At 35.9% G+C, this 19,497-nt stretch overlaps 1 protein-coding gene across 1 annotated transcript in view; it reads left to right on the top strand.

Moving 5' to 3' along the window:
• LOC147074324 (G protein-coupled receptor dmsr-1) overlaps nt 1–19,497 on the top strand; it is a 105,186-nt gene that overhangs the window by 8,530 nt on the left and 77,159 nt on the right. Inside the window, exon 2 of the mRNA XM_085943635.1 lies at nt 14,687–14,845. Within this exon, the coding sequence (XP_085799761.1) occupies nt 14,687–14,845 (159 nt within the window). The remainder of the gene's footprint in view (nt 1–14,686; nt 14,846–19,497) is intronic.

Genomic DNA, 19,497 nt, shown 5'->3' with positions numbered 1-19,497 from the left:
GATGATGATGATTATGACGATATGAATATGTAGATAAATATAATATCACCGATTTTGATAAATACAGCAATTCATATGACAGAAAGGAGTAGAATTAGGCTAGGGAGCCCTTTATCTAGCAGTGGATTGGTTCAGGTCGATGATGATAAAGACGATAGAAATAGGTATAATATCACAAATTCGTTAAGCCGATAGTAGTAGAATAGAGGTTGCGGAACCCTTCATCCAGCAGTGGATTGATCCTGGTTGATGATGATGATGACGATATGAATATGTATATTGGTTCAAAAAAATAGTATTTATAGCTATACTTAAAAAAAAAGAACACTATGTGTGTAAGTATACATTTTTATGATGACGTTACATTTATTTTGAGGTTATGGGTACCTATTTAATTTTTGAGACGATGTTATGAATTAATTCGCATTTAATATCTCTCGGGAACATGATTAAATCAAATAAAGTATGTGTATCAGTCGATCCGATGTTTGTCAAAAATGAATTTTAATTTTAAATTATATTTATATCCAGGCTTTAAATAATTTTCATTGGTTCAAAAAAATATTATTTATAGCCATACTCTAAAAAACAAAAAAAGAACACTATATTGTGTGTATACATTAAATGATGACGTTACATTTATTTTGAGGTTATGGGTACCTATTTAATTTTTGGGGCGATGTTATGAATTAAGTCGCATTTAATATCTCTCGGGAACATGATTAAATTAAATAAAGTATGTGTACCAGTCGATCCGATTAGGAATAGTCTGTCAAAATGCATTTTAATATAAATATCGTACTCAAAAGTATATTAGTACTACATTGTTGCAAACGTGTAAACGTGTCAGCCATAAAAAAGTATTTAAAAAGAATCAAATTTGGAACACCAGTGGCGGACGTGCCTGTCAGATTTTTATTTACGTAGTGAATTGTACCAAGATTATGGTTTTTTCACCGGAAAAAAGTGCGCCAATGCCTACATTACGATATTTGAATAAAAATAATCGAATTCGTTTGTCAAATAAAGGATTAGAAGGTCTTAAGCGACGAAGACGTCATTCTGTGAGGCGTAAACAGTAAATATGGCGATTGTATACGGTGTGTAAGAAAATATCGGATATAAACGTCACGTACATGTAAAATCATGGAAAATTTCTGAAATGTGTTCAATTCAATCGGTAGATGAATCGGTAGCGCACATTTTGAAGTGAAGATGTAAAAATAACAATAAAATGTCGCTTAAATGAGCTGTTAGTGCGTTTTCCAAAATCTCTTAGGATAATAATATATAGGAGATAGGAGATGATTTTTTCTTACTTTTCTCATTTTTCTCAGAACTACCTAAAACCGTTTTAGGGGCTTTTGAAACTAGGCGCTTCATTTATAAATATTTTGACATTCTAAGCTTTCCCTAGTATATAAAATATTTCATTCAGTCCCCTGGATACTTCTAGAGTGCCCTAAATAGAGACTGCATTACCTATTTGGATTTATATGCTTATTCGCTGTCTCACGTAGTCAGTTGAACGGCACTCATCTGTTTTATCAGTTAAACGACGACTGATCACAGCCACACATTGGGTTTTGCAAAAAGTTTACACTTTACACTCCACCTGAAATAGATTGCATCGTACCTACTCTAGCGCTTGCGGATTTTAAGCATACCTCGAAAGCTTACCGATTCATATTGCTTATGTTTACCGTTTGTTCAGGATTTAGCAACGATCGTTTTAACATCAAAAGTTTCCCATCGGCTTGTCTCGCTCGACGAATATACGTACGAAATTGAGGACCCCATTTTATCGTATAAAATGTACTGTTCTGTTTTCGTAGCATTGTCTAACGACTTGAGATGTGACAGCGAGATGGAAATGCGTAGTTTTACTTTAGGTTGTCTCTTCGGTTGTAAAATTGAAATTTATTAATTTAAATTGTTATTGAAATATAGTGAACGCTACTAATTATAAATTGAAGACGCTCACAACACACCATTTAACCACAAATAAATAGATGCAATATTAGAAAAACAGTATAAGGGGTAAACACAAAAAGTATAAAATAGATACGTAGAAGTACACCGAATGAGTTAAGTAAACCCTATTAAATTTTAAGAAATTATAAAATAACACACCTATAGTATTCCTCACGTAGATGGAATATATTATCAACATCCGAACCGATTCGGTTGAACAAAGTTATTGCCCTCCCAATTGGCGTTACCAAATGGCAGGTAAATTCTGTTCTTTGGGAGAACAAACAACCGATGATCCCGATATCATCATTCATTGTAGCTGTATGACATGATGGTGTTGTGGATGAGGAAGTCGTGGTTTGGTGGTTGCTCCGATGGATGGAGGAGCGAGTTTTATTTGCAGCGTAAACAGTCGGTATAAGAGTATGTTACACTACTTGCTTTTCCCTCCACCACCCGCCACGTCTCCACACCCGTTATGCAGGCGTATACCGTGGCGTAATGAACGATATGTGCTGTTCAAATTTGTGCCGAAAGTGTCCCAGGAGCAACTTCCCACGATCTTGGTTGGCGTGCACTAGAGTGTGCGTGATCCCTACTTCCATATAATGTATTACGGTTAATTCTCGATGAGAAAAGACCTTCTCGCTCGCCATATAATGCCGCAAACTTTTTAAAAGCTGAGAAATTTTCCCCCGTAGATACCAAGTCGCAATGGCCGGCCGGTCCAACTGAGGGTCGGACCGACTTGAGAAGCTCTTCCCTTTCAACCGACATATGGGGACACTCCCAGAGGATGTGATCGGCATCCTGCAATTCGCCACACAAGCAAGTCGGAGATTCTATTAGGCCTAGCTGACAGAGCTTTTAATGTTGGATGTTACACTACTTATGATACTGATCCGAGGTCCGAGTTTCGGTAGAATGAGATGTTGTGCGGAGCGATAGCGACACTGAGATACTAACAGACCGGTTCCAGTGACATGTCGAATGAATTATGATCCGTTATTATTTATTGACGTACTCACAATCAAAATAATATCTAAAAATTATACTTAGGAAATAACTATTATAATAATTGAGTCAGTTATTTTATATGGAGTTTGCATCATCGGATATAGCTGACTATGTGGAAAACGGATATGCGGAAATTATCATTGCAATCAGCTATTTAATGAGTTTTCCATAATTGGTCACTACAGGAATTTATAATTGCATTCAGTTATTTAATATCGCCGATCAATATGCTGACACGGATTGAGTTGTTTATCCCCATACATGCTATGATCTCTATGCGTTTAAAATGTTGGTGTGTATATTTTTAGGGATTAATTGGCTTTGTGAATATTGGTAATATACATTAATTTTCATATGTTTCGTTTGTGCGATATTCTATATATTCTTAGAAAGCTCTTTGGCAAAGTTGAGTGGAAACTTAATATACATACGAAAATTAATCGTGTTATTTTGTGGTTAGCTTGCTTGGTTGTTGATATAAGTTAAATTTTAACCTTAAGTAATAAGATTATTAATACCAAAATGAATTTGATATAATTTAGTGTTAGTTATAACAATATTAGACATACATAATTTTGAAAATACTTCTGAGAAAATATATTATAACCAATAGAAAAAACTTTTTGAAAAAAGTAAGACACCCCACAGGAATCGAACCTGCATCTCTCGGGTATCGCGCCCACGCACATATACCACTATACTAAAGGAGTCATACTTAATTGCGACAAATTTTAACTAATGGCTTTTAATACTAGTGTACTGTACTGTACCACTGTAGTGGTCCGTGACGTCGATTAGTAATTAAAGTAATACCTTCTTTGATAATACAAAAGCCGATCGCCAATAGTAGCTCAATTTGAAAAGCGCTGCAGTGCGTATTAAAAGTCATTAGTTAAAATTTGTCGTAATTAAGTATGATTAACGGTCCACATGCTCGTCGTAGGTCAAAATTGAGTTTTTATTGTATTTTCAAACCATGATCCTGGACACTCCTTAAACGTTGTAGATAATCTATTTATATAATTTTGAAGCCTTATTATCCTTTATGTTTATTTTAAACATTTGATGACTGCATAAAGTATTTTTGTTACATAAAATAGTATTCTTTTAAACCTCTCGCTCTAATGTTTTAGAATATAGTCATATTTCAGTACATGAACGTGCAGTGGTGTTAAGATTTTTTACATTTAATAATTTTTAAACCCATTTATAAAACCATTAGTATAATTTATGACGAGATAATTTTAGTAAAATATTTACGATAAAAAATTATATTGATAATCTCTGCGATCCCAAATTTGACAAGAATTAGGCATTTTATTATTCAAAAAATCGGCAAGATTAACACATTTGAAGATGATTCTAAAGATACTTATTATAAGCTATGTCTTTGACCATTCAAGTGTGATAAACATCTTATGAATAATGATTGCTTTATAGTAATTATTGACCTAAGAATAAGGTAGTGTTTTTTTTAAATACGCCATTTTTTTTGTCATTCCCCAGTGGTTAAGCTACAACATACGGCCGTAACCATAAATTGACAAACTATAATTGAAGTAGGGAGTAAAATGATATTGACGCGCTTGTTTGAAAGGCCTCCTATATTATATCGAGCGCAACACCGGTGTCCCGTCTGAAATGGGCCTTACATTCTTAGATCTTGTGAATTATTCGTTGAATAAAAAAATAGTTAATTAATAACAATATTAAAATCAAAGTTAAAAACGCTTCTTATGTTTAACTAAATAAAGCATTGTAAGATATTATTATATTTTCTTTTACAATCCGTTTCATTACATTGAAGTGCGCAGACTTATGGTGGAAAATTATTTAACAGGGGTGTGGATATATGCAGAGGACAGAAAAAAACCACCCGCCCGAGTGAGAGCATAGCTATAAAAATATGGTAGAGTGGTGTTGCTATATACGTTTTGAGGTGATAAATGAATAACAGCGCGTAATAAAAGTCATAATGTCGGGTTGTTCTTTTTTAGTGGGCAACATTAGTGGGCTGGCAAAGATTCAGTTTTGTACGTAATGGGATTTTCTTTCTTACACTTACTTGTTTCTAAGTGAGTGTTATTGTATTTTTCATAATGTAAAACATAAATGCAGTACTCTACCGCAGAATATATACGTGCGTACATAAAAGTATTTGTACATGGAGATATTTAACGATGTTTCAGCAGGACCGGTTCTAGTGTGAGAACGGCCATGAGCACAATTTTTTTTAAATAAGCTAAGCTTAACACCAAACCAATCGAACGTGTGACCCATTATAAATATTTAGGTAGATGGGTCAACGAGAAATGGGACCAGTCTCAGGAAATAAAAACTAGAATTGAGATCGCAAGGAGTGCCTTTCTCAAGATGAGACGCCTCCTTAGCAATCGAGATCTTAACCTAGGTCTGAGACTGCGTATGGTACCTTATGTTCTCTCAATTCTAAAGTATGGACGCTAAACCAAGAGATAGTACGGAGACCTGAAGCTTTCGAGATGTGGCTGTATAGACGCATCCTCAAAATTCCTTGGACTGACCGGGTGACAAAATAAATGTTGAAGTTCTCAATAGAATGGGGAATAACCGAAAAGTTCCGCTTAGTATCAAAACCAGGAAACTACAGTACCTCGGCCACATTATGAGAGGACAAAAGTACAGCATTCCCCAACTTGTCATTCAAGGAAAGATCAATGGTAAGCGTAGCAGAGGACAGCGCCGCATTTCGTGGCTTAAGAACCTCCGTGATTGGTACGAGCTCCACTGTACTGCTCCAGGTAGCAGACGACAAATCTAAGATCGCCTTGATGGTGGCCAACCTCCGCTAGGGGATGGCACAATAAGAAGAAGAAGCTATACAAGCACCTTGATTTGATTTTGTATACGAAATTTTATTTCTGCTTCAATTTATACAACTCCATTTAAAACCCTCCACCGCGGGTTATGACTATTTATTTATAATTGAATTATTTCTGTGATGCTCGTCTTGACGCGCTTATGGTTTGGAGGTAACTGAATTGTCTTTATATATTAATGTGTCTGGTACTACCTCAGAGTAATAATATAAGGAGAGTGGCTATTTTTCGGCAAAATGAAGCTGTGTTTCTCGCGTATAACGCACACTAGAACATCAATTTTACTATTATTAACTTAACTATGAAGCGTTATACCATCTTCTTGTTGCTTCTCAGTATGGCTACCAAATTTAATCACAACATAGTTAACCACATTTTCTACAAATTAACTAAATATAATTACCACTAACTTTATATTTAACACGAAAACAATAAATGAATGTAATCATTCAAATCAATATTTACCGGCGACGTTACCAAAAAATATTTAATTCAGCCGTAGAAATTCTATCTTACTCTAACGCATCTTGCGGATATATAAGTGTGCCGAATGCTTTCTCATTCGCACTTATGGTTCGTGTTTGTTCAGGCCTTGGGTACTGGAGTGCCTAGATGGCGGCAATAATAATTATGGACGTGGGTGGGTATGGAATTTATATGAGATTCGTTCTACCATAATTGGCCCAAACAGTGGATGATGATATTAAAATTGGCTAGTTTTAAATGGTTATATGTAAAGAGATGTTTGGATTTAGCTAAAAAATGGTTAAAAAATGTAATTATTTATCGTGTATGCTGTATGAAACTAATTTTAGAAACTTTGGAATGATTTTCACTATTTTGTGTAGTAGAATGTATGCTATAAAAAATCTTTTAAACCAGATTATATTTCAAAGCCAATATCCCCGTATGGTAGATAATATAATATAACCAACGCTAAATTGAATTTAAAACAAACAAAAAATACAATTTACCCAACAAAAATAGTCTACATTATACTCTCAAGTTGTTTACAGTGATGTATAAAAAAAGAAACAGCATCTTATAACGGGCGAAATCAAATTACTCTGTCGAAAAATACATTCGAGGCATTTACCAACTACAAAAATATCAGAAGTGTAGGAACAGACAAATGTAAGGTGTTTGGGAAAAACTAAAAAAAGTCGATTTGTTGCAAATGAGCCATGAATTTTTTTTTCGCTTTTCCTTCAGGTAAAAATATGTAAGTCGTCAGTACATTCTAGTGATTATAAATCGATTTGAAATACCGCATAAGTAAAGATTGAACTTTACCAATTTCAAAACAACAATTAGTTGGATATAGTATTTTATATAGGTATTAAAAATTTCATTTACGAAAAATTCAGTTCATTGGAACGTCAATTATATTACTAAATGGTATTATAGTAATAAAAATATAATATAACAAATTGGGAACACCCCGCAAACATACTTATTAGAAATAATTACAAGATAAAAAGAACTTTTTATATACAAGGTTTTTAAATTTTCTGTTGAATCATATAAACTTGACTTAACTAGCTTAAACGATCAAAAACAATTGTACTTGATGGAAATACTACTGAAATGTCCCTTTGACATGTTATATTGATTCCCATAGTAACGCACGTAGGTATATATTAATAATTAATTTAGTTGTTAGGACCCCAGACCTAGCAACCAATAATGGTGTCGAAATAACTTTTCATACAAAACAGAATTAACTGAAAATGAATTCAATTATACTTACAGATGGCTAAAAGTATTGAAAAAAATGCATTGGCATCGTGTTCTGATATATTCTAAAAGTGTCAAATGTCTAGCTAGTCGGGAAGTAAGTTAAAAATCGATTGCAAGATTTGTACCGGACAAAGAACCACCGGACAAATAAGAATACGAGCTAAGAAAAACGTTGTAAAAAATGTTGGTGTCTAACGGGATTTGAACCCGCATCCATCAGATTTCTGACCTGCACCATATCTAATCACGGCGAAATTAACCAATAACTATTCGTCCGAAGTATAATCAATTTTTAATAAAGAATTAATTATGTTCAATAAAAAATGAGAGATTCTTAAAGTTTTTGTATTTTTTTTTCATGGCCGATTCTAATAACATTGTATGGGCCTCTACAGGGTGGAAATTTCTATTAAGAGATTTTTTTACGATGAATGGATGGTAGCTACTTGCTCAACCTATAAGGTCCATACTGTGACTCCAAAGACAAATTGAAAAACAATATATGTAATTTCCAGATCCAGGACTCGAACCTGGGAATCACAAATTATTTGATTGGGCGTATTATTAATTGAATAAAAAATAATTAATATAAACATTATTAGCAAGTGTACGTACGTTATTACTAAACTTTGGAGTGATCCTGACACTGTCTAGGAATTAAGATAGGTAATAGTTACATGGATTTAAAGTCACAGAAAATAGTCGCCGATATAAACGAAATTCTGTACACATCGGACACATAGGTATTGGTTGATATTGTCGTAAATAGGTATAATAGTCCGAATCCTGCATGTTCAATAAAGAATGATAAGTGGATAAGGCGCTGGCCTTCCACCCGAGGGTTCTGGGTTCGATTCCCGGTCATGACAAAAACATTTATGTGTTTTTCTCAAAGCCTGGGTGTTTGTGATTGTTCAAAATTACTAACAACCACCTTGTACGAAAAAGCAAGGACATGGTTATTAATAATTAAAAAAAAAAGAATGGTATATTCTTAAATATTGTATATTTGAAGTGGATGAGGTGGGGGAGATAAAGTCGTTAGAGCTTGGAGGTTTTGAGAGGAGAGTTTATTGATCGTTACAAGAATACACAGAATACACTGAATACACTGAATACAATAATAAGGATGATAACGTGAGATTATAATCACGGGTAATGATGTACTGGTGAGATCAATGTGATCAAGAGATTGGTTATATTAATGAACTGAGAGACGTAATTCGAATGGAATGACGTTGACTATGTCGAGTGAATAACTCGTGACAATAGTAGTGCGTCTCGTGATGGATTCGATGAATTGAGTGCGGATTCATGCACTGTCATTCCAATTCATCTTTGATATCCAATGGTTCTGCCGGACGCGTCGTGAACTGGACTGTCCATTTGGAAGCGTCAGCAAGCGACCACCGTCTGATCACGTTCGCCTACAGGACCGAGAGGGGCCACGCGTCTCTCGCTCCACTTGTGAGCGAGTCACTGCCGAGGCGTTTCAGGACCAAGGGAACCGACTGGGTACGTTTTGACCGCGAGTTTGCTGAGGGTCTGGACAGGATGGCCTCGCGCCCTCCGCCAAAGGACATGCACGCTGCGGCTGAGGACCTCACGAATCTCATTATTGAAAAAGCGGAGGGCACTATCGGAAGGACGACCCCGAGACCGCCGAACCTCGCACCCTGGTGGAAGCCGAGACTGACAAGACTGAGAGACACGATGAGGAGGGCCAGAAGGGCCTTACAAGCAGCGCGAAGATCGCTGGAGGGGCCGCTGCACGCGGACCATCCGCTTGCGGTCACCTACAGGACCACTAGACTCAAGTTCAAAAAGGCAATCAGTAAGGCTAAGAAGGTGCACTGGAGAGAGTTCGTCACTGAAATGGGTGGCAATGATCCGTGGGGCCCCCCCTTCCGCGTGATGAAGCTTGGCCTACGGCCCGGAAAAGTCATGTCGGCGGTACGGCGCCCCGACGGATCGTTCACCAATAGCTCTGAAGAGTCCGCCACAGTCCTGTTGGATGCTCTTATCCCGCAGGACAACGAGTCGCTCGACATTGACAACGACCGATTTCAGCAGCTTCGCGTCTATGCGCTGCTCCCCTTAAACACTCCGCGATCCGCAGCCACTACCATGTCCGAGCTAGGGATCCTGTTTGCCAGCCTCCCGATTGGCAAAGCCCCGGGGCTTGACTGCATAGATAACGCGCTAGCGAGAAGGGCGTGGTCTCTTGCCTCACACGAGATCACGCAACTCTACAAAGAATGCATGAGTAGTGGCATATTCCCCGACTGCTGGAAAAAGGGTCATCTCACGGTGATCCCCAAAGCCGGCAGTCGCCCTCCTTGTGACCCGAAAGCGTATAGACCGATTACGCTCCTTCCCGTCTTCGGGAAGATATTGGAAAGATTGATAAACAGCAGGATTGAGTCCCACCTGTCGGAAAACTGTCCAATCTCGCAAAGACAATTTGGGTTTAGACCCGGAAAGTCCACCGAGGATGCGATTCGCTTTGTGATCGATTCTGTGGAGAGCTCTGGCAAGGACCTCGTTGCCGGGATTTTTCTCGACATAGCGGGCGCGTTTGATACTGCGTGGTGGCCCTTGGTTCTGGCAAAGCTTAGGCTGAAACAGATCCCCGGGGACCTCTTTGCCTTAGTTCAAAGCTACTTCAGCAATAGGGAGATAACCTACGACTCCGGCCCCAGCCTGATTCACAGGAGGACCACCATGGGGTGTCCTCAGGGCTCCGTCCTGGGACCCCTTCTGTGGAACATTCTGTTTGACGACGTTCTGTCCCTGCCACTGCCTCCGGGCTGCACGCTCGTTGCGTACGCCGACGACTTGCTCCTGCTTGTTGGGGCGACCAGCCGACCGGCACTTGAGCGTGCAGCCACGGACGCCTTGGGCAGAATCCTTAATTGGGGGTTGCTGAACAAGCTGACCTTTGCCCCGAGCAAAACGGAAGCTGTCCTCCTCAGGGGTAGTTCTCGGGTCAACATAACTCGACGGCCGCCCACGGTTCGTTTTGGCCAGACCTCAGTGCGTTTCTCCGAAAGGGTTACGTATCTGGGAGTAATTCTTGATGACAAGCTGTCTTTCGTTCACCACGCCAAGACGGCCGTCTCTAAGGCCAATTCGGCCTATCAGAGAATGGCCCGAATGGCGGGCAGCAATTGGGGACTTAAGCCTAGAGCCCTTAAGGTTGCATACGGCGCAATTTTCATGGGAATTGCCGGTTACGCCTCCAGGATTTGGCATTCTCGAGTAAACTCCTTAACTCTCGTGAGACGCGCACTATTAAGCGGGCAGCGACTTGCGCTGATCTCGCTTACCAAAGCCTACCGCACAACTTCTACTGACGCGCTTGCCGTACTCGCGGGGGTGCTACCCCTCGATCTGCACGTCCAAGTCAGAGGATCGATCACCCTCCTCTTGAGGGGGATCAGCACAATACTCGCCGGTGTCCATCTGACACCACCGCAGAGATCCGAGGACGTTCCTTACAGGAAGACTGTAAGTGACATTGTGTACAAGACCGCATTTGCGGCATGGCAGGCGAGGTGGACCGCCTCCCCCAAGGGGCGGCACACTTACCGTTTTTTTCCAGACGTATTCTGCAGGCACCAAACTAGAAGACTCCAACCTTCGCACTGGATTAGCCAGTTCCTCACCGGCCATGGCAACTTCGCCGCCAGACTCCACGAGTTTGGCTTGATAGTAGATGGGCCGGGTTGTACCTGCGGGCATGACCACCAAGATGTTGAACACATCCTCTGGGATTGCCCGCTTATGGAATTCGAACGAGCGGAGCTGTTTGCCAGGGTCCGTCCTCACACGGGCCCAATTGGTCATGGAGATCTGGTAGCAACCGAGGCCAACTTTGCGGCATTTGAGAAATTTGCAGCGTCGTATGGGGAGCGGGATAGTCCCGACTCTTCTGTAGACTCATCCATTTCAATTCGTGACACTCAGTATGCGGGTACACAAAGCGCTTAACGTCAGCGGACAGCAGAGCCAGTCCAAAAACAAACATTTTCTTTCTTAACTTTCTTCTTTCAGCACTACGGTGCATGGTTGCAGCATCAGTCCCGTGCGGCTCCGTCTCGGGACGGAATGAGCACTTAAAATCACTTCTTTCAGACACGTTTAAAGCGTCATAGAAAGCGGCCGTGCATATCCACGGTTGTGCATATATGACGGGTGGTGGTGGGCACTTTAACGTAGACCCTACTGATCTATGTATGATTGAGGAAATGCTGACGAATATTATCGTTATATTGTTTTCTTTCGATATTAAAGTGTGTGTTTTTTTTTTTGCGAAAAGTAAGATACCATAGAGCTATGGAACCATAGATACACAACATCCGCCACAGGATCAATAACGCAGAAATTTATTCCAAACATAAACTGTGCCATCACTCTTGCCAGGAAGTTAAATATATCATACGAACTCACACAGATACTAACAGGCCACGGAGCGGTGCGAGCTTATCTAAAAAGATTTAAATTGAGGGATGACGACTGTTATCCATGTGACGGCAACACATCTCAAACTGTGTAGCATGTCATCAACGACTGCCCTATACTAGAAAGGGAGTGATGGACTCTCAGGACTCGACGTAGACAACATAATCACGAAATTGACCTCCAAAAGCCTCACGAAGCACTAAGCAATAGAACAACACAAGAACACTACACAAAATATTTAATCCTGGCCATAAAGAAAATTAAAGATATGAATGAAGGCACCTAATTAGCCCCACATCAATGCAACTAACCCACCCAACCACCTTGTACGAAAAAGCAAGGGCATGGTTTTTATTAAAAAAAAATATATATATTAAAGTGTGTAAATTATTACGGTTTGAATAATACTAAACGTGTCAATTTCCTGGTCATATATAGGGGCTTATATGATACATATTTATGCAATTGTGCATTATTATATTATAATAACAATAATCCATTTGGTCTTAATATATAATATATCTCATGATATATTATTACATAATATATAATCTTTGCAGGTAACACAATTATATCCTATGATGTGTATAATAGAGATACGCTCGTATTATTATATAAGCCACACATACTTACTGAAGTAGCGTTATAATCCAATATTATTAGGGGTAAATTTTCTGAGCGAGTCAACCGAGAAAACACTGTTGGGTTGACGAAACCAAATACGGCTCTCATAGTCCAATGCAAAGACATAGGATTCTCACCCGGGGCTTCGGGCTTGAATCGCAGTAATGCTGTAATACGTCTATATGATTTTATCGATGCCTAGGTATTTTTGTAATTGTTTCATTTCTACTACTATACTACTGTCTTTGGGCTAAGTGACATGTTTTCTGTTTAAATAGGTATATAATTTGAATATGCTTGTAACACCGTCAAAGAAAATGTATTCTGTCTCTATCTATACGTATAGTATTTAAGCAAAGGCAAACGGCCTATCTGAATAGTCTTGATGATGGTGTTACAACCGAAATAGCTATCGACAAACCTTTTTAAAAACCTGTAGAATTTAATATTAATTGTATTTTCATTTCTTGTAAAATGGAATTCTACCAAGTAAATGCTAATTCAATTAATATAGTAGATTTAATGCGAACGAAGTTGGCAATTTGAGATATTTATTTTGAGAATTTACATTTTGAAAAGTGTTTTAATTTATAAATGCGAATTATAATAATATTGTGATTATACAAAAATTATATTTGATATAAATGAAAAGGATATAAAGTTACTTATACATATTTCATTTTTTTATAAAAATCGATGTTTTTGAAAATAACTATACAAAAAACCTTTGAACTGTAGCAATCATACCACTCAGGATTAAAGAGTGACACACTTTAATATGTATGTTTTGTTGTCAAAACAAAATAATAGAGCAATAATGATCGCCAGCATTTCCTCAATCATAACTAGATCAGTAGGGTCTGTTATGATTTGTTAATTACGACAATATCTCTCGTAATATTATATGTAATGCATTTGTATAACATGGAAGGACACTGTATGAATCTTCACTCAGTCATCGAGTCCATCACGAGTCCTTCACTCGACATAGTAAACCGTCATTCTACTCCAATCAAGTCTCTCAGTTCATTAATATAAATAATATAATCTATCTCTGGATCACATCGATCTCACCAGTACATCCCGCGATTATAATCTCACGCAGCACGCGCATGCTCTCATTTTTATCATATTTATTTTTGTATTCTTGTAACGATAAAATAAATAAACTCTCCTCCAACAACATAGGAACAACGACCCTATCTTCTCTACATCATAATTTACTCCCAAAAAACTTTGAATTTATCAAACATATTTCCTGTATGTTAGAAAAAACTTAATAAACTTAATTTTAATTATTAACATCACCACAAAATAATATGTAATAATAAGATGGGATCCTTTATCAAACTCTCATTGTGTAACGCTTTTTTTTTAAATTGTAAGTTTATCTTTGAGTTTAAATAAAAATATTTTTCTTTTTAATGTTTTTAGATACGGTACACTGGGGTAAATGTGAACGTGTTTCCGATTAATTGATTTTGACATTAAATTACACAAAAACGAAAAAAGATAAATTAAAAATTCTTTTTGTCATAGATAGTCTATATATATATACTCTTGAACACTAAATTAAGTTTATTGGATTATCAGTTCTGTGTACTTGCCCCGTGTACACACTTAGTCTAGTCTACCTGTTTTTAATAATTATTACAAGATTTTAAAATGTAAATTCTCAAAAAAAAAATTGTCAAATTGCAAGCATTGTGTTTTTTTGCTAGGTATCTCTGGTAGATGGAGTAATCACCATAAAAAAATAACATTATAAAATTTTAAAAACTACCATGTAACAGTGCAACCAGACCACGTGGCCACTATAAATCATCATACAGGTCAGTCAGTGTCTGGCATTATGTTTAATCGCCTCACCCCTAGATCCGGAATCCACACCATCTTTAAAATATACAGTCCACTGATAAAAGCGCCACCATATAGGATGAAACCACAAGTCGAGGGTTATTTTATGCACATCTTTATTATGTTAACACGCATATTTTATTTATTTTCAGGTATGCATGTTTGGAACATTCGCAAATATTCTGAACATCGCAGTACTGACCCGAAAGGACATGGCATGTGCCCCGATCAATAGAATACTTAAATGGTTGGCTGTCACCGACATGTTTGTGATGTTGGAGTACATCCCATTCTCAATATATAAATATTTGGTAAGTTATGGTGAATGCTGTCATATTTTTTCCCCTCTAGGAATATTTTTAGAAGTATTGGTTGTTCGTTCTATTAATTTTCATTATAAGAAGAAAATCGGGAATAAGTGATAATATGTTTTGGATCTAATATGCATTTGAAATAATTGCATATTATATAAATGATTACTTTAATGTTGAACTGTCAATTTGAAGTAAGAAACCATAATATTAAATACAATAAAATAATGTAATACCAACCTGTAAATTATAACTAAAGTATATTGTTTAATTACTATTAGTACCTACTGAGTTTTTTTCATTGAGAAGAAAATTAATTATCTATTTTTTTTATTCAACGAATAATTCACAAAATTTAAGAATGTAACATTCTAATTACTGAACATACATAATTTTGAAAACGCTTCTGAGAAAATATATTACAACCATTAGAAAAAATCTTTTTTGAAAAAAATACGACACTATGCTATAGGCGTCATATTTAATTACGACAAATTATAACTGATAGCTTATTGAGTTACTATTGGTGATCGGCTTTTGTATTTTAAATCAAAGTAGGTATTACTTTAATTACTAATCGACGTCACGGTCATTGTCATTATTAGATATGGAATACTGTTTTATTTTACAACGTTTTTATTAGCTCGTATTCTTATTTGTCCGGTGGTTGTTTATTCAGTACAAATCTTGCAATCAATTTTTAACTAACTTCCCGACTAGCTAGACATTTGAAACTTTTAGAATATATCAAAACACGATGCTAATGCATTCTTTTAATACTTTCAGCCATCTTTAAGTAGAATTGAATTCATTTTCAGTTAATTCTGTTTTGTATGGAAAGTTATTTCGGAAGAAATTAATAATCCAATCCAGTATTATTGGTTGCTAAGTGGGTGGTTCTAGCAACAAAATTATTAATAATATACCTACGTGCGTTACTATGGAAATCAAAATGACATTTCAGTATTCTATATTTTTGTTTGTTTTTTATTTACTTCATATCCAGTACAAGTTTGAGCATATTGAGCATAATTGAACAGAAAATTTAAAAACGTTGCATATAAAAAGTTCTTTTTATCATGTAATTATTTCTTATAGATATATAGCCACTTGAAAAATACGACACCCGATGAGACTTACATATATATTCACTGGTGTAATTTTCCAATTAAACCACATACATCCTACTTACGACGATTTTAATTAGTAGTTCTTAAATGAAATGCTTATCGAATTACGTTAATAATGTTATCGATCGGTTTTTGTAAATTAAACCAAGGTAGGTAATTACATGCCTTAATTACTAACCGACATCACGGATTAGTCCAATTATTTAGTTTTCGCACGTACTTGCACTTGCTAATAATTTGATAACACTTTATTTTATTTCATAAATAATTCACAAGATTTGAGAATGTAACATTCTATAATATATTGAACATACATAATTTGAAAAAATCTCATGAATATACCCATTAGAAAAAACCCATTTTTAGAAAACAAATACAATACCCGACGGGACTTGAACCCGTAACCGCTAAATTTGCGTAATAGCTATAAATAGCTATAAAATTAATTTTATTTAGAAAAAAGATTTACGGGGCCAACCCATGATAAAATAATATTATATTGTAAATATATTTCTTCTTCTTTTTTTTTTCGACCATGTCCGGTCCTAATAGGATCATATGGGCCTCCACAGAGTAGAGGTTTGTATTGACAAATTTTGTTTTTGACGAGAAATGGATGTCAGCCACTTGCTCAACCTATTAGGTCTATACCCTGACACCCACAAATTGAAAAAAAAAATGTGTACTTGCCAGACCAAGGATTCGAACCTGGGACCCACGGCGTTATAGTCCAACGCTTAAGTGGACGTTCTACAGTATTGGCCTTAAGAATTGAAAATATGATTTTTTTATATGTGGTCCATAATATCTGGTCTACTAGTATAAAAAGGTCGTGTCAAAGTTGTTTGTGTCAATAAATTTGCTCTATGACTCGATCCGACTCATATATCATCAGGGCTGTCGAAGACATAAATCATAAATATTTATAATTTTAAATTTTTATTTATAATATATATTATTTAAGTTTTGTGCATCTAATGCCGGGTCCACACTGGCAACAAGTTAAGTTGCTGGCAACCTCGTTAGATTTTACGATAATTATGATGATTATCGTAAAATTTCTTAAGCAATTATGGTAAGTATCGTAAAATTTTATGAGGTTGCCAGCAACTTGTTGCCAGTATGGAAATGGCTTAATATCCACTGTGGTTCACGTAGTGGCATGAGCCTGGGGTTAACTTATTCAGGAATTCAACACCCATGATAGATTTTTTTCCAGTTTTGGTTGCATTATATTCCAAAACTCTTCTGTAAAAATCGTTTCCGATTTTATAAATGGAAATTTCTCGGTATACATAGTAAACAAACCTACGAATAAAAAAAGACAAGAAGGAACATACTGATTCATCGCAGTAAAATCTGGCAATCAAATTAGCCATTTTGAAAAGCGACGATTTTGCGTAAACAAATATCACGTGGTCTGTACGTGTGCGGCAAACTTAGAATGTGTTTGTAATTTTGTGTATTTTATGTTTGTGTATCACGCATTGTCGGCCATATTTGCCGGCCTTTCTGATTGCCGTGATTTCGACGTGCCCTAGAAAAACCATTAAAAGTCTGAAAATAGCGTATTAAGTTTTATTAGCTTTTTATAATATCATATTTTTTGTGCATGTCCTGTAAAAATTTCAGGTCTCTAGCATAAAAATTGACAAAGTTAGGTTTTCGACGATTGTGCAATATATCAACATATTGCGTCGACTAAATTTGTGTTCACAGAAATTTCCGAAAAGTATAGTCATATCTAAATAAACAACGTGTCGTGCGCTCTTTCTTTCGAATAAGAGGCTCATAATACTTGCTATTACGCTCTTTCACGGATATCTGAATAGACACCATGTTTTATATTGATGTATCACATAAGACTCGTAATTTGTTTTGGTATATCTTCGAAAAAGATTGATATTTTCAGAATTTATACGCATTAATAATTAAAAACTGGTCAGTAGTATCATATCCGAATGTGAAAATATTATATTACTTAATATAAAATAAATTCCTCGTAGAAAACAAATTAATTTGCATTAAAATTTGTGAAACTATATTATTTCATCACCTGTTTCTATTCACTGTGGTAAAGGCCTCCTCACGCTTTCTCCATTCTTTTTGGTTATTTATTTTTCACGGGCACGTGATTTCATCGAACTTAAATATCTTGTCAATATAGCATATTATTATAATTCTAATTATCTTACGTTTCTCTAAAACTACTGGATTATTGCATTCATTCAGCGGTCGTTTCATCTGCGATATATTATGTCCGGCCCATCTCAATTTAAGGGTTGGACATACCTAAATACGCCGCAGACTCTTGATTGCTCATTTATTCATTCGATCCTTTTTCTGTATTTGTGTGTGTTCGTCAACATATACGTCATTATTGTGACAGATTGTAAGAATCTTAATTTTTCGGATTTTCTGTTAATTAACAAGACATACAAATTTGAATGCTTACATTGGAGACTGAAAACACACGTTGACTAAACACCCTGCTATTTAAACTCAACAAAAGGTTCAGTTCAAACGTTTTATGCACTCTGACGATAATTTCGATACGTATTATACCACCATGTATCCTAGTAGGAAAACATAATATACACTAATAAAATAAATTGCTCTTGAAATTATTACAAATTCCTACAAAAATAGTCGGTGATGTTATTTCTAAATTTGACAATTTTTATTATTTAATAGAAAACAAATACCTAGTAAAGATACTTAATTTTTTTATTTGTGTAATGGAATACATAGTAATTTTAGACTGATATTTATGACACAAACAAGTTAAATAGGTAATCTTTTTTATGACACTTCGAAATAGTGAGTTTTTACAAAAGACCGATAAAATTTTGTGGGAATATTACCTTTTTATAATAATATTATAACTTCCGCTAAGATCAAAATAAATTCAAACATTAAATTATTGAATGTGGGCCTAAGTACAGCACATGTACATAATATTTTTGCAAATATGACAATGTAGCCAGTATTGTTATTATATTATCACTTTAAATATGTCTCGTAGACAAAATCATTAAATTTACTCACTTCTAAGTATCCTGGGAAAATAATTTTATTTGGCGGGATGTTCTAAAAGGATTAGGCGGGCTTTCACAGAGACGCATTTATTGGCCGCAATAAAACATTAACAAAAATATACAAAATGCAGTCAAAGAAGCATTTATTCGTTTCTACATAAATATTGAAGAATTTCTTTTAATTTTAAATTTTTGGGCTCGGTGCCTTATATTATACCTATATATTATTAGAAATTATCGTGTAGATGGTGAAATGTACACAGAATAATTTCTTCGTTTAACTTTCCCATTGATTAGTGACTGAGAATTTTTATCATTAATTACAAATAAGTATTAAGTACCTACCTATGTAATCTTTGTGTTTATGACTAGTGACCTAATTGGTATTAATTTATATGATTTTATGATCAACGGTTTATAATTATCGTTATTTTCTTTAAAATTTAATTAGTACTTATACCGTGTCTGATCGCGCAAAACATAT

The sequence above is a fragment of the Rhyacophila brunnea genome, unplaced genomic scaffold, assembly GCF_057557595.1.
Source record: "Rhyacophila brunnea isolate RB1 unplaced genomic scaffold, BYU_Rbru_1.0 scaffold_16, whole genome shotgun sequence".
Classification (NCBI taxonomy): Eukaryota; Metazoa; Arthropoda; class Insecta; order Trichoptera; family Rhyacophilidae; genus Rhyacophila; species Rhyacophila brunnea.
Note: the sequence above shows the minus strand (reverse complement) of the source record. Positions and strands in the feature narration are given on the sequence as shown.